The 27,007-nt window shown below is 36.6% G+C and overlaps 1 protein-coding gene across 13 annotated transcripts in view; it reads left to right on the top strand.

The window, feature by feature from the left end:
* The window catches only part of CDKAL1 (CDKAL1 threonylcarbamoyladenosine tRNA methylthiotransferase), a 316,695-nt gene that overhangs the window by 206,535 nt on the left and 83,153 nt on the right, over nucleotides 1–27,007 (top strand). For all 13 annotated transcript variants that reach the window (XR_014943540.1, XR_014943539.1, XM_085540130.1 and 10 more), the window contains one exon: nucleotides 21,723–21,903. Coding sequence is in view for 11 of the 13 variants with exons in the window: in XM_085540130.1 (XP_085396256.1) it covers nucleotides 21,723–21,903 (181 nt within the window). In the remaining 2 variants the exon portion in view is untranslated. The remainder of the gene's footprint in view (nucleotides 1–21,722; nucleotides 21,904–27,007) is intronic.

Genomic DNA, 27,007 nt, shown 5'->3' with positions numbered 1-27,007 from the left:
CAGGATGCCCAGGGAAGTGGTGGGGTCACTGTCCCTGGAGGCATTTAAGAATCATTTGGATGTAATGCTTAAGGACATACTTTTATGGTGGACTCAGCAGTGCTGGATTAACAGTTGGAATTGATGATCTTAAAGGTCTTTTCCAACTAAAATGATTCTGTTGTTCAGGAAGGCAGACCTTCAATTTTGGTTTATACAGCACTTCTTTGCCCTTTTCTTATGAATTGGTACTACATTATTTTGTAGCAAAGAAATAAACTGAAGGTGTTTTCTGGAGGGGGATAAAGAAAGGTTGCTTACTAGTATTGGTCTCTTGTGAATCTTCTATCTTCTCTGTTCTTTATATTGTTTAATCAGTTTTTAACCAGCTCAGAGACTTCTCGAGCTCTTGCTGACAGTTTGAAAATCTCTCGCCTCTTTATAAATTGCTAATTGCCAATTTCTAGCATCATTTTTCTTGCCAAATCTATTGAGGATATTGGAGGTTTATGGCCCGTACGCTTTTAGATATTCTGTTGTTTATATGTCAGGAAAGCAGCTGCTGGAGATGCACAGTCTTATTTCACTTCTAGTTCTCATACATCTTGTAAATTGTGACTGTTAGACTCTTTCTGTGACGCTGCTAAGGAAGAACACCATTTGCTAGACTTGTTGCTGCTGAAACTGGGTTAATCTGGAGATTGCTTTGGATGCATTCTATTTGCTACAGTTAAAACTTCATTTATAATTACATTGGAGGGAAGATTTCACTGAGTTAGGTGTAGCTCATCTTTATTGAACAACATAAATGTATGTCAAGTTCACTTTGCAGCCTTCAGTTTCTTACAAGTGTGTATAAATAAGGAAATGATTAGATTAATCTGGCTGTGTAACTGAAAATGAAAAAAAGAACAAGTGCCTTGTCTAAGTTAATTATAGCTTGAGAGGAGTCTTTGAAAACATGTATGGCACAGAAAAGTTTTAATGACAGTGATTGCCAGAAATTAAGGTTTTTTTCTTAGAATCATAAACAGTAACAAAAGCCATTTGCCTTGAATTGGTATGACTATAAAGAGACTCCCTCCCAGAGGTACTATTTTCTGTCTTGTTAAATAAGATGCTATTTACTCTGAAGAGTATGGGAATAACAGTGTAATGGGTTCTCTGAAATTTGATGAATGTTCTCATAAAACTTTTACTTACATTTTTACTTAGTCATGTACCCACAAGATGAGTTGGGAGTAAAGCCTGTCTAGTATTTTTATGCCAGATTTTAATTAATATAAAAGTCAAGCTTTTTATTGTCATAAATCATTCTTTTTGAACGTGAATATATAGTGTTAAACTATTACACTCATCCTTGTACTTCCGACTAAATGAATACTGTTTTAAATGAGAACATGATATGGAACTTGGGCTGTTCCATGAAGAGCAGGAGTAACAGTCAGGTTAGAGGACTTTATTGTATTGACTATATTGTAGTGTGGGTATTACTAATCAGAGGTAGTACAAAAAACGAGAAAAGTGGAACTGGATTTAAAAATCTCTTTGAGATGTGTGGTAAAATAATTAGAAGAGCCCTTGGGGGTATTCTTTGACAGTTCACAGCGCTCATTTTACAGACAGTCTTGATGAGAATTAGGTAGCTTGTTTGAGTTAGAGAGTAGGAATTTTTATGCATGATATGTTAACAGTAAAACTTACGCTTTGTAGTAAAACAGAATTTGTTTTCTGTGTACGTATACACATACACTTTAGCTACAGTATGGTGCACATATTCACAGTATGAATGTTGGTGGCAATCCCTGTTCTCCTGCAGCTTGCTTTGTTACTGGTGTATCTGCCATACTGTTGTTCATGTGCTGATTGCACTTGGCCTAAGGATATCTGACAGAAGTCCAAACTGAGTAATGCAATGTAACGTTAACATGAAGCAATTCTAAAGTGACAGGCTACTCTGAAGGTCAGAGAGCACTAAAAGTAACCGGTGTCTTTTCAAAAAAAAAAACACTTGTTTTTTGAAAATACACAGGTTAGAAAACAGATTTCAGGATTTCTCTGTGCTTCAAAGTTTTTGATATGAAGTCTCTTCCACTTCTGTAGCAGTTCAGTTCTGCGTAATGTCCCGTTTAAACAGGACCTGAATAGCGTATCTGTTCTTAAAAAACTTGATTCTTACTAATGTATTTTACTTTTTTTTTTTTTTCTTTTCTGGAGGTAAAGAACACTGAGTGATCTTTTTTTCTGTCTCTCCTGCTATTTTTTTCCATTTCTGTAGATATGCACACAAAGAAGGGCGTAGACTGGGAAATAAATAAACGTGAAATCATTAAATCATTATGGACACTCCATGCATTCTCGCACTCTGCATGCTTTTGTCACAATACTGTAGTGTTCTGCTTTAGCCCAGGCGCCTGGAGGAGTAATTTTTATATGATTTCTGAATTTGCTCCTTTTTAAGTGTGAAAAATACTTATTATTATACTTGTCCTAAAAGCTTTTTACTGAACACGACTGGCAGAGTTATTTGAAATGCTACTTTATTTATGCTCTAGTGGCTGAGCTTTCCTTTTCCTGGGAAGTCTTATGTGCAGTTTTCTTCTGCAAAATCCAAATTGGAATATACATAGACAATAGAATGGGAATAAGTAATATTCACTGCATTCCCAGTTTCTTAAGTCTAGCAAGATGGTATCTCTTTTCTTTGTCTTCCTTCCCTTGAGGGCATGAGTGTTGTTCTTTGGCAGTAGTGATATAACATCTATAGTGAGGTTAAAAGGAAGGAACTGTAAGGACCACTCAGTGTTGGAAATGAGTATTATTAAAACATCTACTTAACATTTTATGATTTCTAAGTGGTTTGTTTTAATTATTGTGATACTATTGTTACCCTGGTATTTTAAAGCAGAACCTGAAAGCATTTATTGTTTTATGTTTGTTTGTTGCATAAATATTGTAATTCTGTTGCAGTGTCAGGATCAGTAGTGAAAATCGAATGTAAAGGTCTGATTTATTTTGAAATAATGATTTTAATTCATGATTCCTTAATACTATTAATTTGATTCATTGATTAAGTCTCAGTTTTAATACATTCTTGTGATTTTTAGCATACCCAAGCATATGATAAGATACTGAAGTATTTGCTGTGGTAACAAATAAATACCTGTATAAACCCAGAGTGCATCGTGTGTGCACCTTAATGTTCAGATGTGCAAATCTGGATGATGGTATTAAACACATTGGATACACAAAAAAATTTTGTTGATTTGCATGTGCACATATTGATATTTGACATGTTTTTAGATAATAAATGATTTTTGTAAGCCATGTTACTTAGTCCATACAGAATGCTATTACATAGAAGGATTTTTGATGAAGTCTGTGGCAAACTGGTAAATAGTGACTGCATTCACGCTCATTTCTAGCTATTTTCAGCATTTGAAAGAATGATCGAGGAACGAGCAGCTGGTCAATAGTACTCTTCCTTAGCAGGAGAGATTGCCACAGTGCAGCTATCAGAGAACTGTATAACAGGAAGGCAACACTGTAAATATAGCAGTATGTAAACAGACAAGGAACAATGTAAATTTATCTTAATCCATTTACCAGGAGAATATGATTTGGTTGCAAGTTTAAGCTGGAAAATAGGTTACTGTATTTAAATACCTCATGCATGGGAGAATATGAAGGCAGAGTGTCTCCTTTTCTACTTAAATCAGGAAAAATTTATTGGCAAAACCTGTAGGTCATAGAAATTAATTGTCTTCTGGCTTGCTGTGTCCAGATGCCTCACTGCTTGGCCTTGGAAAAGCTGTGACTGCTGCTGGGATGAGATAGCCCTTCTGTACAGACTTTCAGACAGCTTTGGGGTAATAACTTTTGGACGTTGCAAACCCCACGGATTTGAATCAGTGTCCTATGAAGCGCTTCATATAACAGAAAAAGAAAGAAAAAAGTTCCTGAGAAACAAACAAACAAACAAAAATCCAGACAAATTTCTTTAAACTATTTAATCTCCATTGTAGGAGTTTTGCTGAGTCAACTTTCAGGAAAAGTGCTGGACAACCATCAACACCTTCTTTATAGAAGGAAAGGAGAAATGAGTTGTGTGGTCATTTGTAGCACTACAGCTGACTCTCTCTGTGTGACCTGCAGCAGCCAGACACCGTTTTTCTTAGCCCTACTGTGGGATGGCTGCTCCTCCACCATTAACTGCATTTTGGGGAGTGCTTAGCTCACATGTGCAGTCCTGAAAGTTGCTGAGACAGCCAGCTGGACTCTGAACAGTGGCCAGCAAACTGATTTTTCATGTAGTGTATTTTCTCACACCTCACCTGCTTTTGTTAGAACATACACCTAGGAACACCAGGTGATAGCACCAAGTGCTTAAAGAGCTGGGCTTTGGTTAAATTTTGCTTATGTCTGTCCTTTATTATGTACCCACATACTTTCTGATAGTGGGAACCTGTACAACATTCAAGGGGAACAGAATGCATTCTTTGCTTGGATTTGTTGTTTAGTTAATTACTGGAATTGATTCTAACAGTAATGGCTGAAAAAAAAACATAGCAGTGGAGATGTATTTTTTTAATCGACTCTTAAAAATGTTGTTTGGATGTCATGGATTCACATCTAAACAGTTAGCTTGAATTACGTATGGAATAGTGTCACCAGCAGGAGCAGAGAGGTAATCATCTCTCTGTACTCAGACCTGGTGAGACTGCACCTTGAGTGCTGTCTTCAGCTTTGGGCCCCTCACTACAAGAAAAACTGAGGCCCTAGAGTGTGTCCTGGGAAGGGCAACGAAGCTGTGAAGGGTCTGAAGCACAGCTCTTATGAGGAGCGGCTGAGAGGGCTGGGATTGTTTAGTGTGGAGAAGTGGAGGCTCAGTGGAGACCTTATCACTCTCAGTGACTCCCTGAAGGGAGGTTGTAGCGAGGTGGGGGTTGGCTTCTTCTGTTTAACTATTGATAGGACTGGAGTGAACAGCCTCATGTTGTGCCAGGGGAGATTCAGGTTGGATATTAGGAAATATTTCTTCTCCAAATGAGTGGTCAGGCACTGGAATAGGCTGCCCAGGGAGGTGGTTGAGTCACTGTCCCTGGAAGTCACTAGGATGTATAACAACTATGCTGGTTTTCTATGTCTTTCATTATAGAGGAGATATTTTCTAGCACAATTACCAGCACCATTTCATAGCACAAAATGCTTTTTCAGCATACATCCAGTGTAAGCAAAGCATGTATCTAATTTCCCTTCCTGAATCACTGTTGCTCACAAGTGCTGTGTAACAAGGAAACAAAGTTTAAAATATTTAGTATAATTTTTTTGTTTGTTTTCTTTATATGTTTTCAAGTGTTGCCATATGTGCTGAGGGCATTAGCCTTTAGCTTTTATATGAGAACCTAAACAATTATGTGCATGCACATGGAAGACTGTTGAGTGTCGAGGTTTCTATCTCACATAGTAGAGGATAATATTAACCTTGTATTCTCTCACGGGTGTATGCCTGTGTATCTGTGATCAGGTAATGTTAATTTTGAAATTAGCAGATAGGAATTGTGCTTCCACTCGAGAATCATATTGAGCACAAATTTAAGACAAAAGAGACTGAGGAGTTAGGTTACTGCCACTTGCTTGAATTGTCTTTTACCTCCTTATGGTGGTGAATGTTCATCAAATCCTTGTTAAACCTCCTGAGTAAAACTAGTTTGAGATTTGTTGATCTTGTTAACATTCAAAAAACTTCCAAACATTTTTTCAAAATTTAACTATCTTTGACTCTTTTATAACTGACTTAATATTAGTCACTGAACGCACAGCATCTGAGCAGAATATAGATTAAACTTCATTGTTTTATTTTCTGAATGTTTTCTCTGTCTTAATAACAGGACAGACCTAAATCTGAATGCAAGCAGTTTAGAAGCAAAGTTGTTTTTCTATTCGATATGTATCTGAATCAGTCTATCTGCTAAAAAAAATGAGCTAAGTAGTGCTGTATCAACTTTTATGTGCATTAGATTTAAGCCGTAAGTTGGAGTTGCTGTGTATCAGTGATGATGGGGGGGGAAATGGAGTTATGGGCATAAAAGTTATTCCTACAGGTTGAAGCAGTTTCAAAACTACATCTTCACAATAAAAAGAAATACAGATATATGGAAAACATTGCACGTAGGGTAGAGAACATTACACATGTCATTTTATTCACAATCCAGTGGACATAATAAATACAAGTTTTAACAAATCATGTAATTTTGGCCTTTCCAGATCACTGTAGATTTATAACATGGCGTATCCTGTCTGTAGAAAGAACTCTTTGTTTTCATTTGTTGTAACCTGCTTTGCACTTTTGGTGAACAGAGTAATTAATGTCTTGCAAGAGTATTTCAGAGTGCTATAAAAAGAGAATGTCTGAGTGTCTGGTTTTTATGTTGTCAAATTTGATATAGGGTTGGACTGATTATTGTGTTAAGACTTGCATTCGTGATTGGTTTCCACCTTAAATATTCAGTGGAGTTACGTGATAATGAGTCATAACATGATTATCTGCTATTGACTTCATAGGGTCATACTTTTTACAGAATGCAAAATTATTTGAACAATTTTGAGAACAGCAAAAACTGAAAACAGCCTTTTAACACTTTATCCCGAAATACATCTTTTACTTTACAGTATTAAAGTGAAGTACAGTAATCACCGCATTAAGTAAGATGATCTTTTCATGTTTTCATTAATAATGCAAATAAATCTTTTTCCCTTGGGAAAGAAACAAAAACCAGGTAATTCTTCATAATGAAAATAATTTTGTTGATTTCACTAAAAGTACATTGAAGCTATGATTGTGTCTATGAAACACAACTGTGACTGGAGATTTTCTATTGTTTTTAATGTAGCATCTTATCTGTAAGGGCTGCTTCATGCTTCTCTTTCCTTGTGCACAATTTGCACAGAAATTATTTTTTCTGTCAGCTTCCCTTGACTGTGGCTGAATTGGAACATCTTGCTTGTTAATTCTGTCACAAAAACTTGTTTCACATTCACTTTATATCCTCATCTAATGCTTTTGATTAATTCTTACTGTTTTTCAAGTTCTATCCTTAGATGTGTCCTCTAACATGCTGAGGATTTTTCCACTAAAGAATGTAATTTCTGGCCCAGTATATCTGTAGACATATTTACTTCCTGAATATAAAGAGTGTTTGTTGCTGTTTAATTTTTGTGAAAAAAAGAATCAGTCACAGTCCAATCTCTGAAGTGCTGAAATGGCACCTGCATTAGCTCCACAGAAAGCCCAGTCTGAGGGCTTAGGTAATGAGCAACCATCAGGTTCAGGAGCTTGTGTTCTCTTTATACAGCCTTCTGCTCAGTTGCTGAGACTTGGAAAAAGCCCAAAGAAATATTTTAACAATGGGAAATTGTGTCTTTGCAAGTTTGATAGATACTCTCAGCTCATGATGATCCCATTCTTAGACACTACAGACTGACTGAGCCTTTACCAAATGAAGTTCATCCTGGAGTAATGATTCTGGTTACATTAATAAATAATTTCTGTAGATATTCCACTTTATAAATCTCTTCTTTAAAAGTGTTTGTACTTCCCAACCATGGGAAATGAGTTCTGATAATGCTGTTGCATGGATGCAGCTTTGCATTTGTTGATGAATATTCTCTGTGTAACAAACGGATACTCATTTCTGTTTTTCACTTAATCCTTAATTTTCTCCTTTGCTGTATTTCTAATCAGTAACTAATTTTGCAAATTGCTGTCTAGAGATTGATGGCTATCATTATAGTATGACTTTAAATCTCTTCAAGACACAGCTTGCTTTGTCCTCAGTGACTGTAATTTTCTGCTACCGTTTGATCCTGAGTTACGACGTATTTTCTGCTTTTTTTGTATTGGGAAGGCCAGCGTCCATGCTAGGCCTGCCAGATTAAACTCAGACACTTGGTTTCAGCTTGAGAATTTACAGTATTTTTATTGTGATTAGTCCCTTTCTGCCTAGGAATTCTTCGTGTCTCACGTCTCTTCATGTTTCATGTCTCCTCATGTCTCACTTTTTGGGCAGCCAAAAAGCTACGTTTGTTTGTGAGAGGCACATGACAGACTTTCCAGATTCCATGTCTTCAGCAGGCTGTAATGAGGAGAGATCATAACTATTGCATTCCAACTAATTTTCATCTTACAAAATCAAGTATATATAGCCACCTCGTTCCATTGTGTTTTCAGATTTTTCTGGTTTCCTTTAAATTTGCAGCTTAAGTCTGCTCCAGTAGTAATGAGTGGGGACATTGCTGATATCCTGTTGTAATTATGTTTTTAGGGGGGGGTTTATATTCTGTTCTATCTGTTGTACAGAGTTTCATAAATATTGTATTGTTTTTTTTCCTGAGTCCTACCAACTCTTGGGGGATTTCCTAAACTTTATTATTTTCCACAGCATAGGACTGATTACAGTTCTTGAGCAGTTGCCTTGTTCTGATGGTTCTTGTTTCATGTTTAATAGTATTCGTGCTGCCTCACGTTCTAACTCTGGAAGTCTCAGGAGCTGTCTATGTTCTTCTGGTTCCAGGTCTTCTCTTACCAATGCCTTGTCAAGACACAAGAAAATCTGTTTCCCCTAGACTTCAGATATTATTCCTGTGCTTTGAATCATGTTGGTATACAGATAGTTATGTTCTTTCTTATCTAATTACATATATTCATTCAATGACATTGAAGAGTGGTGAAGAGAGAGGAGGGTTTTTTTCATATTTGCCTTGCAGCGAGCATCTGACCCTCCAGGCTACTCAGAAACTAAAAACTCCAGCTGCTAACTTGAGGTAAAAAAAAGCAGTTCATTTGTATTAGCCAGTCTTGTTAAAAGATGTACCATCTTCACTGCTTTACTGCTTCCTCTCACTCCTCTCCCCTCCTTTGTTTTACCCTCTTGGAGAAGTGCTTTGCCCTTTCTTTCAGACACTTAACCAATGTTTCTGAAACTGATCAGCTGTCCTTATGTCACGGGATGCAGTGCATCAGGAAAGCTGAAAAGCTGATGTAGTATCACCTAGTGTGAAGGTCTGTTTTGATCTTCTATAGTTAACTTATGATAGTTGTTTCAAGATAAGTACCCATTTCTAAAGTATGGCAATGTGTTAAACCCTCTAGGCATATAAACAAGATTTTTATTGTTGTTACCTTTGATTTTCTTGCTGATTTACAATATGAGCCAGGAAACAAAATCTAAAAAAAAAAAAAAATAAATAAAAAAAAAGTTACTTATTGCTGTTAGATTTATTCATCTTAAACACAGTTTTGAGAAGTGCTCCAGTTTAACCTCTAAAGAGTAATCATTGAGAATTAAAAGAATAAATAAACTGTGTCTTAAATCAGTGAAGATGATTGCAGATAACACCAAGTTGGGAGGTGGTGTTGATCTGCCTGAGGGTAGGGAGGCCCTTCAGAGGGATCTGGGTAGGCTGAATCACTGGGCTGAGGTTAACAGAATGAGGTTCAACAAGGCCAAGTGCCAGTTCCTGCACTTTGGTCACAATAACCCCATGCAGTGCTATAGGCTTGGGGCTGAATGGCTGGATGACTGTGAAGAGGAAAGGGACCTGGGGGTGTTGGTTGATGCTTGGCTGAACATGAGCTGACAGTGTGCCCAGGTCACCAAGAAGGCCAATGGCTTCCTGGCCTGTATAAGAAATAGTGCGGCCAGCAGGAGCAGAGAGGTAATCATCCCTCTGTACTCAGATCTGGTAAGGTTGCATCTCGAGTACCGTGTTCAGTTATGGTCTCCTCACTACAAGAAAGACCTTGAGGCCCTGGAAAGTGTCCATAGAAGGGCAACAAAACTTGTGAGGGTTCTGGAGCACAAGACTTATGAGAAATGGCTCAGGGAGCTGGGATTGTTTAGCCTGGAGAAGAGGCGGCTCAGAGGAGACATCATTGCACTCTACAACTTCCTGAAGGGAGGTTGTGATGAGGAGGGCTTGGCCTCTACTCCCAGGCAACAAACAGGACCCAAGGAAATGGCCACAAGTTGTATCAGATGAGGTTTAGACTGGACATAAGAAGGAACTTTTTCTCTCATTGGTCAGGCACTGGAATGGCTGCCCAGGGAGGTGGTGGAGTTGCCATCCCTGGCAGTGTTCAAGAGGTGTCTGGATAGGGAGCTAGGAGATATGGTTTAGTGGTTTTTCTGTAGGTATGGTAAAGAGAGGATGGTTGGCCTAGATGATCTTGTAGGTCCTTTTCAACCTCGGGATTCTATGATTCTATGAAGATACTTTTTATTACTTACCTATACTTCTGTTATTCTTCCAACTGACTGTCTGAGCTGTGCTTGCTAATAAGTTTGACGCTTATTGCAATATTTCTTTTTAATTCAGATTGCTATCAGAAGGTGTCATGACTTAAATGAGTGTGGTCTCCAGACAGTATTTGTTGCATGCTGTCATGCCAGTGATACCCGCTGACTGACTTCTTTCAGTATATCATTCTAATTAGTTTTTAAATGAATGAATAACTCTTTGCACACACTTACCTTGGAAAATTTGCTTAATAATTTTGTGAAAGTTATTGTTGCAAGATAGATTCTCTGTTTCCCTGTGATCCAAGTTATATTGCATTGTGTTCATTGGGAACGTAATTTGCATTGCCTTATCACACCTTCATTAGTAAAGCACGCTGGATTTCTTTGAAGTTAAGCTCATGGGTTTTGGCTTAATGAGAAAATGGCATTGTTTCTGAGTCTGGAGTGTTATCTCTGAAATTTTAATTCCAGAGCTATGTTTGCTGGTTATGTTTCGAGCATATCACAGAGTCTTACTTTGCAGTAAAAATTTAAGACCAAGCTGTCACCTTTGCCAGAGTAGCATGCAGTAAAACTGAAAAACACTGAGGTTATGCAGTAGAAGCTTTGAATTTTTAAGTTGGTGGCAAGGGTGTATGTGTGGGATTTTGAGCCAAGTGCTACACCTATGGTACTGAAAATTGTATTTATCATTATTCAAATTTGCTTTTTATGCTTCTTGCAGAAGCAGTAATTCCCTATGCGACCTTTTTCTATATGGTCATATGCAAATAATTGCGTTTTAAGGAAGAACTGCTAGAGCATGACAGTAAAAATTGTTAATCTAACAGGACGTTAGTCCTGAAAACTAACTGGGACTCGCATCTGCAATTATGAACACCTCTGCATAGGGGCACAGAATTATAGCCATCATAATAGTGCTATCCAAAATGCAGTTCTGCTTTGATATTTTTCTATTATTTGTTTACTTTCAAAACCTTTGTCTCAAACATTAAATTCATTTTATACACCACTGATGTTTGTTTCCATATTCAGGCACTTGAAGCCTGTCATCTTCAGAGACGATAACATCATACACTTCTAAGTTGATGATAGCTTCCCTGAAAACCAGACTGCTAGCATTTCTTGTGGGATACTGCCTCTGAAAACTTCAGAACAGTTAGCAGTGTGCAATAACAACTGTCTGGTGTAAAACGTCTTAGCTTTTTAGTTACAGTATATGAATTGTGTTGTAAATTTATTTAACTAGCCGGCCTCTCTGTTAAATCTGGAGTTCTGGTATTTAGTTTTAACAGCGTATTTTCTAAGTATTCACTTGGTAAGTACATAGCATAGAAGTAGCTGTGTTTCATGTGATTGACTGGTGTGGTATAAATTGTATTTCATTAGGTACTTTGAAAGTGCAGTGGAATAGTACGTTAAACTGAGTGCATATTGTGCATGTGTTAACTGCTGTTCTCTTCACAGCCTTGATCCTTCCCATGTAGATGTTTGTAAGTGGGAAACATTTTATATAATGATTTCTCATAAAGTAATAGGCAGAAAAATATCCAGACAAATTGCTTGTGTAGCTTGTGATGTGGGAATTATGTCTCTAAATCTGTCAGCTGTTTTGAGTAACTCTTTGAGCTGAGAATTTTTTCCTCAAAATCTGCTTTGCTCTAATATTTGTCTTGCTGGGTGCCATTCTTCTATCTTTTACTGTGCTGCAGAAGTTCTCAGTATAAATGATCTTGAAATGAAATTTTGGAATAAAACATTGACACAATAGCTATCTTACTTCTTAATTTTCCTCTTTATCCATCAGAGATTCTGCTTCAGATGAAGATTTGAAATTCTCCTGTTTATTCTGTTCCCTTTCTCACCACATTGCATGTCTTGGAAACCAGTTTGACGTTTTGATCGCTGTTCTGGTTTAACTTATTTTAAGACTCCACCTATCCCAGTGCATTTCTCAAGAAGTGTCTCACTTTCATCAAATTCATTCCTTAGGGGGAAGTTGTTTAACAAGGAGGGGGCTATTGCCCCCATTTACTTAATACCTGGTTAAAGTCAGCTGCATTTATGCTTTTTTTTGAACAGTCTGCACTCACCTTTATTCTTGTGATGACATGATCATCGGTCTTTTTTAATGACAGTTAATGTGTTTTATTGTTTGTTTGTTTGTTTTACTTTCTCTTTAATAAGAGCTCAGAAAGAGGCAAAAGCTGATAAAGATTTGAAGATGATGTGGATATGCTGATAATCCCAGGCTTCTCATGTGAAGCAATCAGAATGAGACTCACCATGATGTCTGTATTGCAGTAGAGGAGAAAATTTGTTTTCTCCATGTTCTGTTTGGCAGTTTCTGTTTTTCCATGGTACCTAGCAGTAGTCTGAGTCCTGTTCTACTGAAAAGGGATTTCAACCAGTCTGCTATTTCTGGTGCAGATTCTGGTTGCAAAGTGCATTTTGAAACATGGCAGTGTATATTAATGAAGTTTGGGGTGTAATATTTCTCACAATATAGAATACTTAGCAATTCTTTACTTGCATTTTATTTACAATCAGACAACTTTATGAGGTTTGTCTCTTGTCCCTTGCCTCCTATAAGTTCCATTACCTTTGCTGCCTACATGCTGGAAAAAAAAACAAACCTCAACAAAACAAAAGAACCTACGCCTGAATGAAAAATGAAAGCAGCATCCCATTTGTCATAATTTTAGAAACACTTTCAGGGATTTTTTATCTTCTTGTGCCTGTATTGCTGAATGTTGTCAACACCCCTCTCAAAAATGTTACAGTGTGAAATGATATCTTGAAGACTAACAGAGATATCAGAGGTACAAGGGATCTGTCACACAAAGGAAAAAAGGACTCTTCAGACTGGAAAAGCAGTATAACTGAGAAGGACTAGAACAGAAATCAGTAAAATCATAAGCAATGAGAAAGAATAGAGTTGTTTCTTGTCTTTCCCAGTCTAAAGATTAAGGGGCATCAAATAGTCTTAGCAAGTGGCAGGCTCAGAACGAACAAGGTTTTTTTCTCACAGCAAGTGTGTATGAGTTGGAGGATCTGGGATTCAAGGGCAGACTGGACAAGCTGATGGAGGAGTAGTCCATCACAACCTGCTGGTTATAAAACAACCTGACAAAATCCCATTGTTAGAAGGAAGAAAGTGTTCTGGAGGACCATACATCTTGCACACTTCACGCTTCCCTGGGCTTCTGCTGGTGACCATTGCTATTAGCAGATGCCTGGGCTTAGGTGAACCTTTGATCTGATCTACCTTATCTTCAAAGTCCCTGAACCATTAGTAGATAGTAGATTGTAGTGGGGAGAAAAAGAGTTCAGAAGGATTTTTCTTCTTTAATTAGCATTTGTTAATGGAGCACAGCTTGCAGGGTTTTTTTTCCTTCTTGGATTTAATCATGCCAAAAAGGCATGTTAATCATTTTGGTTTATATGCCTGATTTCTTTGTCAGAGTGAAGAGCTAAATGACTGTCACTGAAGGAGACATGGATGAGTCCTCAGAGCCCAAGACGTTCAGCATTGATGATAAGCGTTGTGTCAGACAGAGAAAAAATTTATTATGTTCTCAGCTAGTCATGACTGAGATCCTATTATTTCTGGCTATGCCTGACAGCTCTAATGTTAAACAGTGAAGGGTCATAGAAAGTTAGTGCACTAAGCATTAAGTACATTCCCCAAAACAGGTCCCTGGTGCAACTTCAGTAAATTCAAACTTTATTTTTAGTAATGACCTTTAGTAATGTGAGTCTTGATCCACTGAGATGCTGTTCACTTTCAATGCATCTCCAAATCCCTTTTTTACGCATTTTAAATCAACACATGCTTATTCTGAATTTATGCATGTGGATAGATGGAGAGATGTAATTTAAACACATCTGTTCAAATATGCATTTCAGATCAACTTGGTGCCGGTTCTCATAATACGGCTGAGTTTTTGACGGGTATTATATCCCTAAAGTACACAGCAGATGGTATTTATTAGAGTTTGAATGGAAATGAACTTTAAGGATGTTGAGCTTTTTGTCTTACGTCGTGGTTTTTGTTGATGTTGTTGTTGGTTTTTTTAATCATAAAGCAGTGATGATCTGAGGTTATAAATCCATAATGGAGTTATGTAAAATGTTTCATCTTATGGGAAGGGTAAAACACCCTGTAGCTGAATGAAGTTAGTCCAACTTTTGACTATGATGTGGGTTTTGGTTTATTTTTATTCGTTTGTGAGGGGTTTTTTTGTGAGAAAATTGATAATGGGAAATATTACAGCATTTCATATGAAATATTTTGACTGCATCTAATAGGAACACCAGCAGCCATCACTATAATTGTTTAAAGAGAGTAAAACTGGGAGTACTCCTTCATCTTCAGCCAGCAAGCCATGTCAGTTAAGAAATATATTTTATCCAGGTCAGTATTCCCCAGCGCTAAGGATAGGCCAAATCCCACCTCATATGGATCCTCCCTACCAGTACCTTCTCAGATCATTTCTGGAAATGAGATCTCATGGTTGTCTCATGGTGTCATTTAGCCCAGTTTCTGAACAGCCTCTTTTGGAGCATGAGGTGGGCTCAGTAAATAATGGTGACATAAAATACTTATTCTTGCTCTCTGTCTGGATTGATCACTGATAGTGTTGTGCAGCCTTTCCAAGGTTGATAGATGCAACTGTTGATGCACTTGTGTCAAAACTACTAGTAGCTCCACAGTTTAAAAACCACCTTGTAAGCTATGTTTGCAAATCAGTTTGAAGTTGCTGCTTATCACAAAGCTCAGGTGCAGCATTTCCCCCTGTGGAAATCATTTCTAGTGCTTTGTAAAACGTAGAACACAAAAACCAGAGTACACACAATGGTTCTCTGGTTGTAAGGCTAGTATGTAGTTTTTGCTACCCTGGAAATCTGGAATATCTCACTATGAATCACCTCTGAATTATATGGAAGTGTTTGTGGTCTTCCTAATTATTCTCCTGTGTGTATATTTGCATATATATCCTTCTTTATGGAGATCTGCAGGCATATGTTGAACCTTGCTTTGAGGTCATGTCTAGGCTTTGTTTTGTCTGTTGGTTGCTGTTTTTTGGTTTGCATGTGGAAGAAAAAAATCACACTATACGTACAATATGGCATTACAGTTTCTTTGTCTAATGTGTTGTTGTGTCTGAGACATCCATCATTCAGGTATGGTTCCAAACTGTAAAAGCAATAATAAGAAAAAATCTTAGGATTATGCACTTTACATACATGCATATACAACATATGACTTACTTGAAACAATAAATATTATCCAATGTTTACTGTTGTGTGAAAGTAGACAAGTGAGTCTACTTGTGACCTGTAGGCTTCTAATAACAGTAACAACAAAAAGATATCTTCACTGTGATGCATGCAAACTGTGAGGTGAAGGAAAAACTGGTTTGTTAAGCAGCCTAGAATTGTGTTAGGTGCTAATAGAGAACATTTTAAAATATTTGAGATAATATAATTGCTTTGCAGATGGAACACGTACATAAATGAAAGATGCTAGCAGGTGCCCTGCCAGGGTGAAATCACATGCTATTGTATTTAATAGAAATATGTGCACCGTAAGCAGGTTGAAATTTACTAAAAGTGATAAAATAGAAGGTCTAAGTAACTAATTTGTAACTCAGTTTAAAAATAATGGAGTCTAAGAATTATATTAAATGATTTTCCGTTTTTCTCTTGCACTGAATAATAGCAGCTTTCTGTTTTAGAGAATGAGACCACAGATTTAACCCCTTCCTCTCAGTACATCATTTTGTTTGACATCACTAGATTTAGTGTACTTCTGTTTTTTTTTTCCCAGTATACATTTATTTTGTGTTTTATAAAAATTCAATCAAAATTTGGTAAATTTGTGTTTTCAGTTGGCTAAGTCCAGGACAGATTTATAGAAGCAAATATAAGTTTCTTCAGAATTAAACAATGCTTGAATTTGGATACTGATACTAAGTACAGAGGAGCAGAAACATTATGGTAGAATAGGAACTATTCTATACAATCTATAGAAGTATGTATGCTTCTGTATGTATATTATACTGTGTTACATGTATATGGCATATATATCTTATACTGTGTATGTTTATTTTGTCCCTGGCTGTGTTCAATGCGCTGTCTTACCATCTCTGTGTTCTTTTATATTGTGTCGTAATTATATTGCAGGCTAAAATATCTGTCCCGTCTTACTATTTTTACGTTTATTGCTTGATTTTGTAAGTGTTTTTAAAATATGAAAAAGAAGTGATATTCTAATCCCCCTACTGCTTGTCCTGATTGTTTCTGTGATGACATTATATGCTTAGAGCAATTGACTCTAATCAATCTAAACAATCAAAAAAACGATTGTTTAAAAGAGCTCATCTTTTCTCACACAAAGGTTTTGGACTTGTACACCCTTTACTAGTTCTAAAAGCACATGGAAAAATTACTAAGAAAAACATAGTCAATGGATATCCATTTCTTGGAAGTCCATACATCCGTAGCATAATTTAGGTTAAATCTTAAAAAGATAGAAACATCTTTGCTTCAGAAATTGTATTCAGGTTTATTCCCCAAGGTCCGGATGCTTAAATTAGGTGTACCCTGGGCTGTACTGGATTCATAATCCATGGAAAGAGAAAGATAGAGCAAAGTGTAAGAGGGACTCAGATCTGAGGTAGGCATTCTGAAAGTGTGGAGAGCTCTCCACAGCTTAATTTGCAGGTTAATCTCTGTAGAGACAATGGAGAGAGGGTGAGATTTCATCTTATTCCTAACCTTTGATGGAAGATGCTTTCAGCTGATCACCCAGTTTCCCTTCTGCTTCAGCTCATTGGACTCCTCAGTGAGCAGTACGAGCATGTCAGAAATCCTACAAGATCGGTTCTTTATCACACAAGACTGGTTCTATAGAGGGAAAAAAGGCCTGGAAGACCATGAAGTCTTGAGGAATATGTAGCTGCCACCTTCAGCTCCAGCCTATCTATGAATTGAGGAGTCTCTTACATCATCACATTTTTGGTTTTGATTTAAGCAGTCTCTAGACTTCCCAGGCAGTTATTACACCTTTCTCTAAGAACACGTTATTTTCAATTTATTCACAGAGCTATTTATTCCAGTCCAGTATTTTGTTATGGTGGAAGGGCTAGAGGATCTTGCTTAAGAACCAGTTGATGGCTTTACGTCATGGCTGGATTTTAGTGTTAAATGCTGGAAGGGAAATGGAAAGAATATGCAGTCAGTCTACCAGGGATTTTGTTTCACATTTTATCCCCAAGTCACTTTTCATCAGGAGTTCTCTGACTTTCCGCTGTTGGTGAATTCACTTATGGCAACTCACTGTAATAGGTGCCGTACTTCTGTTACTGCCAGTTTCTGTTTTCTGTAACAAAAGCAACTGGGTGCCCTGCGTGGAAAAGACTAGAAAAGACCAGGAATCTTATTGCTAGACTGAATTCTAGTCTGAAATGCCTGCTGATTAACAATGTACAACAGAGGTACCTCAGCAAGAAGAGCTTAAGTACCTGCAGAGCTGTAGTAGCACAGAGCTTGCCTGAACCATATTTATTCCTCTGCACTTATTTGGATCTCCTTCATATGCCTGTGAGCTGTGAGGAAGCAACTCTGATGGCACCAGTAGCATACATAGTGTTCATAGACTCTGCTTCCAGGCATCAGCCTTTCATCTGGGAGGTAAAACACATTTTTTTCTATGACCCAGGAGGATTCCTTGGGTTGGGTTTGGGTAGAATATAAGACATAGTTGTCTGTTCATTCAAACATTCATTTTTCCTTTCTTTGGGCATATGACCTCTTAGTACTTGTTTACAGTTATTTCTAAGTGTGCTGGACCACACTTAGCTCCACTATAAAATGGACTCTACTGTAAGATGAATTCCTTGCTCATTTTTGGGTAGTTAGAACTGCCCAAAATGATCATCGTGATTGTGTGTCTGGTCTTGTTTAGGATCATAGGACATAACTTTCCTTGTGCTAATGGAAGGGATTTTTCTGTGTAGAGGGACAAAAATGAGAAAATATGCAGTGGAACCCCTGACCATTAGGTCTGTACTATATGATAGATGGTATTGATTAGTACTCCAATTCAGATTTTTGTTTTGTTGTGGTTTTTTTTTGTTTTGTTTTTTTTTTTCTGAAATACCATAATTGTATTGTAAAACGTTCTAACTAAGAGTTGACTTTGGATACTTTTCTTCTCATTTTCCCAAGCTGAAGGATACAATAGCATATCTTCAGAGAAGAAGTTTTGCAAGACTTGTGATTGCTAGTTAAAATGTCTATACACATTCTTTCTAGGCATTGGTCAGAATTATGAGGTCTTTAGGACTGGCAAAGTTTAAGTATTCTTCTAGCAAAAATACTGAAACAGAATGACTACCTCCATCATCAAGGCTATAAGGAGCACATAACCTTCTGTGGATTTTTGTGGAGGGAAAAACAACAGAAACGATTTATGTTTCATAAGAATCTCTGTATTCTTGATTTGCTGTACAGTGTGTTATGGAGCTTCTTCACTGACCCTAGGAAAAAATGTGCTGTGAGAGGATTTTTTGAGACTTATTGTAAATGTACTTGTGTAGCAAATGGTACAAAATGCTTTCTGGGTGTGTTCAGCATTTTTCGTTTTGTTTACTTCAGGATAACTGCATTTCATTAAATAAGTAAGATTGGCTGTGACACAACAGATTTATTCATTTGGAATTTTACGTTGTATTTCATATCTGGGACAATTCTTGAAAAATCTTCTCAGTCTGTGTAGTAAAGAACTTTGTGCTGCTTTGTTTCAGACTCTCAGAGTAGAGGTTGCCTTAATTTTCTAGTGCGCATGTATTTTACGTTTTCCTACAGTATGTTTTTTTCCGACTGTATATTTCAATAAGAAACCATGCTTTGTATGTGGAGCTGATTCCTCTCACTTTTGTGTGTGAGTGCTTAGAGAAAGGCTAAGAGCATGATTTTTTTTTCAGTAGCAGGGTTTTATTCTGTGTGAAATTTCATATCCCTTTTTTTCCCCTTGTCGAAGACTTTTTTTCAACAGTATAATTAACAGTGGTATAAAAATGTACAATACAACGTTGTATTTTGGGCAGTCTTACTGGATTGAACTGCAGTTAATTGCTGTTGCTGAGTGTGCCATGGCCCTTATTCTCTTTTCATACCCTAACTTTGCTTTGTGTGTAATAATTCCATCCAGAAAGAAATCTAATTACTAAGATAATTAACACCTTATCACCAAATGGAGTTCAGACATTGGTACCGTTTATGAATTTTTAAAATATGTAATTTCCTTTTAACTGAGTGACAACTGGTGTTATGGAGAAAAAGAGCATATTTTATTGTATCTAGCTTGATTGGGCCTTTTAATTCATGTTGCTATAGAAACAACCAAACCTTTATAAAGGATGGTATTACTACTACCATTGGTAATAAATGCTTTGACTATTTCTGATAGTGTCATTAGAATAACTTCATTATAGTGGTTTTGTCAAATGTAATGAAAATTCTGTGCATGTTCTGAGAAATGATGTTACGTGATACTGATTTATGAATTAATGTAATTTTTTTCCGTAAGCTTACCATGATGCATAAAACATTTGTAATGTTTACAGAATCATGTTGCAGAGACTTTTCTCTTTCACTTTGTCAGCCTTAAGAATCCTTTGAAGATTTAAGCTGTTTAACTTGGGGAATTTTTGCTATTCTGGGTAATATTCAGCTTGTTTCCCACTTACTGGACATTTTCAAGGAGTTAGTCCAATAACTGTATTTTACATGTGTTGATTTGACATTCAAATTCAGTGTTTAACCAAAATGTCCAAAATTGAGTGAGAATTCATGAACTCAAAGAGGAATTTAATTTGGTTTGTTTCTTTTGTGAGTATTTTTTGTAAGGAAAAGATGAAATGAGATTCTGACATGACATTGTCTAATAAACTTCTGTGCAGTTAGCTGTATATGCTGGCACATGTGAGATGAGGCCAAGGCATCTACTTCCATGTAAACTTACTGCTACTACATATATACAAATTATTTTATTTTGTTCTGTTAAGTTTAAATAGCCAGGAAAGATAATTACCACTGTATACTTATGGTGTTAAAAACTTTGGGATGAACATAACTTTGCATCCTCTAATATTGCACTCAGTGAAATTACTAAGAAAAATACTCTCCTCTTCCCGTTTTCTGGGTCTTTTATCAATAGATTCTCCTGTTGCAGCAAACTTCACTATTGCAGGAAGGTTCTTTTGGCTATGCCAATTCAAGTTGTGCTGCCCGCTGTAACCACAGCATTATATTTTCTATGGTGATGCACTTTAATAAGACACCTCCAAGAGAACAGGTCTCAGCTGTTCCCTTGCTATAGCCTACCTAAGTACTGTAGAGGTATTTAGATTGGAAAGGATCTCTAGAAAGCATCTTATCTATTCCCCCTACTTGAGACAAAACCAGTTTTAAGTCAGATGCTACCAATATCTGTATGGGGTACTTACCTTTCCTAGTAAATTACATTTTCTTCACTATATCATTATTACTGTCTAGAAAACACCTCTTCTGCAACAACAGCCTTATCTGTCAGTAGGGAGCACTGGGAGTGCTATTCATTTCTGCCTCTCAGCAGAAGAGGTTTGTCATTATTCCCACTTTAGAAGCAAGCTGACAGAGACACAAAGCAATGCAGTGTTTTCCCAGTTTCTCCTAAGACTGTGGTCATCCAGCTGGCTATCATCACGTGTGGAAAACTGTGTCGATATCTCCAGGGTCCCACACAGTGCTCTGTAAATACCATGCAGTAATCTCTCGCTTGAAGAACTCATTTTTTCTGGGTCATGTGCTGAAGGGTTCTGCGTCCTCAGTCCAAGTGCAACAGTTAGCTGTTGAACTTGATGAACAGGAGAGCTCAGTGGCTGTAAACAGATCTATTTTGTTTTCTTTTTAGTGCAAAGAATACTTGGCTTTTATGGAGTACTGAGTTAGAAATTAAATTGTGACTAAAGGATGTCTTATTGGCATTCATAATTTCTAGGCTTCATGAGATGTCAGCCCCCTTTTGGATATCCTGATCTCTTTTGAAAGCAGTGTTAAAAATTCTAGAGGCTAAGTCTCAGAAGTTACACATTTTGTGGATTAAGTAAGCAGACTTTAAGAAATCTGTCATCACCTAGAATTTCTGATGAAGAAAGAGTTAGTCCAAGTGTTCATTTGTTGCAGTGTCTTCTATATTGCTCATGGTGTCTGCTGAGTACCAAGTGTATTTTTTATTCCCAAGCAATCATTTTATTTATTGATTGATTTATCTAAAGATCGTTTTAGGCTTCAATTTCTGCAGATGAAGTTGAGGAATTTAAAGTCTATGTATGCTAGGGGAGTAAGAATTATATGTCCTAAATTCAGTGGTTCTTTCTACTTTCTTTACAGAGTGCCTGGAATAACAATTGCTACAGACATCATCTGTGGTTTTCCAGGAGAGACAGATGAAGATTTTCAAGAAACTATGAAACTTGTAGAACAGTACAAGTTTCCAAGCTTATTTATTAATCAATTTTACCCACGCCCAGGAACTCCTGCTGCAAAAATGCATCAAGTTCCAGCTGCAGTGGTAAGACACATTCTTTTCCTCCACTGTACACCGTGTATTTTTAAATGCATAAAGCATACACATTTAAACGTAGATTTTCTGCAAAACTGTGCTACATTTCAATTAAAGATTTATGTTACTACTTGAATTGCTTTTAGAAATTTGCTAGATCATTATGTGCTTTGTCATACATTAATTATTGTTTAGATTGCTAGGAAGATTAAAATAGTAGTTATACTGAAGTCATGTCTTTTCTATCAAGTTTTGATTGAGTAAGTGCTAAGAATGGTAGCTTAATGATTACACTTCTTTTTCCCCATTTTAAGATTTCTGTGACTTCAGCAGTCTTAAAACTGTTGTGAATAATTGTGCAAAGTTTTAACGATAGAGCAATAGTAATATGTAATTCGTTTGTCAGGTATCCAATTTGCACACAATAATTCCAAAGGACCACCTTGTACTCTACTTACAAAATCACATCTTTCTTCAGCCTATGTGCTAAAGGCCACTGAAGAAGTTTGCAGTTAGTCTTTCAGTTTTGAGATGTTTTCTTTCTTTCTGCTTCTAGCTTAAATGTGGAACCCTTCCTAATAACACAACATTTTCAACTCAGAGTCAAACCTGGAAAGATATCTGTCTTACCATAGAAAGCAGGTGGCTGTTGGCTATGTTTTGATTCATTATAAATAGGTTTTTTGTAGGTAATAGTAGCAATCATATATGAATATATTATTTTTAATTGAATTTATTACTCTGCAAAATCTTGTAGTTTTTCTCCAAACAAAAAAAAAACCTGTAGAAGACTGCCAGTACAATAATGTAGATCATTATTGTCTCACTATTACTGTCGTAACATTTGCATTTCCTATACGTATAAGAATGAAAGTTGGCCAACAATGTAAGTTTTTTTTAATAAAAAATCGTTTATTTCCACTTGCTTGTTCTGGTACTCTAATACAAAGTCAAACCTATGTATCTGTACTTGTATTTCTCCACTTGTTTGTCTGAAAGTGAAGTCTCTGCTTACTCTCAGTGTATACCATGAATTCTGTAAGATATCAGCTGCAGAAGACAGGAAATGAGTGTATATCTGGCCTCTGCAATTTATTATTCAAAGAAGTACCTCTTGAGTAATCATTGTTCATTTATTGTAGTCAATCTCATAATAGAAAATACTGGGTTTTCGGATATAAACAGCTGTTGTTGAAATATTATACTTAGCATAACAAACTGACACAATTGAATTATTTTTATTAGTTTAGAATGCTTTCTGTAAGGTCATATAAATGAAAAATATGCAGAAATGTAATTCCTGGAAGTTAGGCAACTTAAAAACTGAAAAATGATTTGATTTATATTCTTCCATCCACTAGTTTGCAGGTGTGCTATTGTCAAAAGAGGTGCAAAGAGCTTAGTTTATTTTTCCCTCTTCTCTTTAACTGTGTGCCCTGGGAAGACATTGCGTGAAGAGCTCATTTATCAAAAGAGTATTCACTCTTCTGTGGGTTGGATGGTTACTTGGAAAGGGGTGGTATTGCTTTAACCCAATTTCACATTCTTATTTCTAGCACTAGCTTAGGGTTAAATTGAGTAAGAATACTCAAAAAAGATGAAAACTCTAATCCAGGGCTGATGGAAAGTATGTGATTAATAATTTCTTTTTTTTTCCTCCTTTCTATTGTAGTTCTTAAAAAAAAAATCATATGAGATCATAGAATTACTGAATGGCTTGGGTTGGAAGGAACCTTAAAGATTATCTAGCTCCAACCCCACTGCCTTAGGTTGTCACCCACTAAATCAGGCACTGGATCAGGTTGCCCACGGCCCCATCCAGTCTGACCTTGAACACCTTCAGATCCCTTGTTCTTCTATCTTTCTAGAAGTGGAGAGTAACCAGTCAAAGAGAAAGGAAGGAGGCCGTGCAATCTTATGCTTTACATTTACAAAACTTCTAGATAGAAGCTAGTGGTCTTTCCTGTATTAGAAGGAATGTAGTGGCATTTTATTCCTTGTCTACAGTAACTTACCGTGTACATTCTCTGCTAGGAGAAGCCACCATGCATGCTATACATACTTAATTCTTTAACAAATTATTATTTGTGACATCATTTTGTGTTGTGTTTGTTTTTGTTTTTTTTTTTCTTTAACTGCTTATGCTTAGGGAAAGAAATAGCATATAAGTGATACTGAAATATTAGGTGCAGGTGTTTGAGTGTACATTTATGTAGTGCATTATATCACCAGTCTAAATGTGTGAGCTAGTGCTTTTACAGGCTGTTTGTAACAGTGTTCTCTGCACTGAAACTGTTGGTAGAATCTCATTCATTGGACATGGTTTAGTGGGAACTATTGGTAATAGGTGAGTGGTTGGACTGGATGATCTTTAAGGTCTTTTCCAACCTGTGATTCTTTGAAAATAATTTTATCTGTATTATTTAACCACAAATGCTGAACCAGTGAACATATTATTTGATAATGGTCCTTTTCCTAAAGTCTGGGTTTATTTGCTGTTGCTGCAGCTTTGCAGTATTTCTACAGTGAAGAGATCTGCTATATGCAAACTTTCTGCTCCAGTGTAGTCCGGTTCGCTAACTTTGGTTCAAGGCAGCTTCAGTGCTTTTGCTCAAGTATCACAGCTGTAGTAATAACATACTTGCCTTGCCAGTTCCTTTTAAGTTAGCTCTTTCCAAGAAGAATGTAATTTAGGGACAGCTGGTGGAGTACTAAGCATGGTAACGTTTAGTGCTTTCAATTCTTTAGTGGATAGTTTTGCTAAAAGTTGTAAATACAATTGCTTTTCTGGATAAAAATCTCACTTAGACTTTGTGATGAAACCAAGTAGAAAAAAAATAAAGTCGGTAGGTCTACATGGAATCTTCCCTTTACAGAGATTATTTATCTTTGAAAGCCTTACAGGCACTGATCTTATTCTAAAAGAGCAGATGACACTAATCCAGATGGACAAGTCTGCCACCACAAATTCAGAAAAGACAGCTAAGGCTGTAAGCTTTTCTTGTTCCTCGTGGAGAAAAAGTATCCATGGAGAATCAGACATCTGTCTAAATGGTCACATCACTTCATAATAATCAGTTAGGCTATGCTTACTGTGAGCGCTCTCTCAAGCCTTGAGAAAAGTTAGAGCCCAGTTAAGCAACACTAAGAATGACTTTTATTTGTAAGAAATGTCAGGGATTTGCTGAGTCATGTGTAAGAAAAATGAGTCCAAATGTTGTTCGAAACTTTAATGCTTATAACCCCCATTTTGTCCACTTACTGCTAAGTACTTTGTTTCAGAGATGAGTCTGGTTGCTCATTATCTCCAATGGGCTCTCTGTAAAACAATTGAAGAAGTCTTAAAAAGTAAAGTACAAAATGCTGTTTTGTAGGTTGTTATTACTGACTGTAACTACAGATAGTATTTGTAGATAGGATCTGTGTTTTTTCACTTTCGTATAGCATTTATTCATAAAAGTGATAGTGCTGATGGTTGTACACTTCAGATTATAGGTTCTAGTCAGCTATTTATGCTAGTGAACAATGTAAGGGAACAGTATTCTGAGGGGTCTGGTAGGGTTTTCTATTTATCTGCTTGATGAAGGATCTGACTGCTTTGATTCTAAATGTAAAATAATTACACTTTCTCTCAAGCACCTCTAGTATTCTTTTGCTTTGATGATTCTGATTTCTCTATATTTTTCAGGGTAGCTGTTATCTCTCTGGAGATTTGGAGGGGAAGAGTTCTCTCTCTGTCCTTGAGAATTGGTCTGTCACCATTTCTGTGAGCATTAGGGGACATTGTCATCTTATGATCAGCTTGATTTCTGTCACAGGGAAACAAATTGAAATAGCCATTTTGCAAATAGGTGTCATAGTAAGGAACAATTGAGTTCACCTGTGCTGAGAACCAGAGATGGCAGCTCTTTTGAGAGCAGTGATATGACTGTAGCTTCCTGATTATGCTGCCCTCAGTGGCAGCATGACTGGATTCTAGCCTTTCTGTATGGATTTTCAGTAGGGTAAGCTATTTTGTTTGTAGTGTAAATATTAGATTTCTGTCAAAAAAGCATTGTGATGTCCAGATAGAAGAAAACATATTCAGTTTCTTCACTGTCTCTTTTCTTTCCTCTCTTTATAGATATCATAAAATAATTTACCTTGCACCCAGCAGGAAAATTTAATATCAATCAATTGCTAGGCTTTACCTTTAATTCCTCTGAAGATTTTCTCTTTTATTTTCTTTCACTATATTTAGTTCTGTTAAGTACTGTGATTTCTATATTGAGATTAATAACTAAGTTATAAGCTTCATACATAAACTGCTGTGTGATATCAAAATTCACTTGCCTCAGAAACAGAAGTAGGTACAGGGTATTTTCTTTAATACTGTATAGTAGAAAAATTTGACATCTGAACCTCTGTACTACTTGCTTCCTCGGGAGCTCACATCTATTTATGGCTTGCTACTCTGCCTGAGTGAGGACTTTTAGAGCAAGTTTAAGACCAGAGAGTTAAAAATGTGAGGGCTGGAGGGGGAGTTAGACTGCAGGAAAAAATAAATAAAAAATCAATATATAATCCATCTTATTTGTCGGGGAACTATTGAGTGAGGTATTCCAATTTAACGTTTTCCAGCAAGTTTTGGGCTTGCTTTCTAGTAGTTTTATTTAGACCGTGTTTCCTTACAGTTTTTATGAGAAAAATATGAAGCACTCTAGAAAGCCTTACGAACCAGTTGAGGCAAACTCTTTCAATGAAAATGGTGGAATCTGCAGATCTGTAGTGATATTTGACTGGAATTATTATGAACCTTGAAGGTGATAATAGATATACTAAAACTGAATGTTGAATTTATAGGGATCTAGTGCCTCACTCATTTCATATTGGGGAGTAATCTTGAAATTCTTCATTGCTAAGCAAAAAACTGAGGGTGTTCCATTTGTTAGCTTCTTCTAAGTAATCTGTAACAAAAGTATCTGAGCAATATTTGAATTCTTCTTCGCACTAAGCAATATGGATCCATGATGCTTGAAAGAAACGAAGTAATTTACAAATTACATTAATGCCATCTGAAAGATCGGTAATTATGAACCAAGTAAGGAAAGAACATCAACAGAAAAGTCTAATA

This window comes from Coturnix japonica, chromosome 2 (genome assembly GCF_054131305.1).
Source record: "Coturnix japonica strain WE chromosome 2, WE-NBRP24, whole genome shotgun sequence".
Taxonomy (NCBI): domain Eukaryota; kingdom Metazoa; phylum Chordata; class Aves; order Galliformes; family Phasianidae; genus Coturnix; species Coturnix japonica.
Note: the sequence above shows the minus strand (reverse complement) of the source record. Positions and strands in the feature narration are given on the sequence as shown.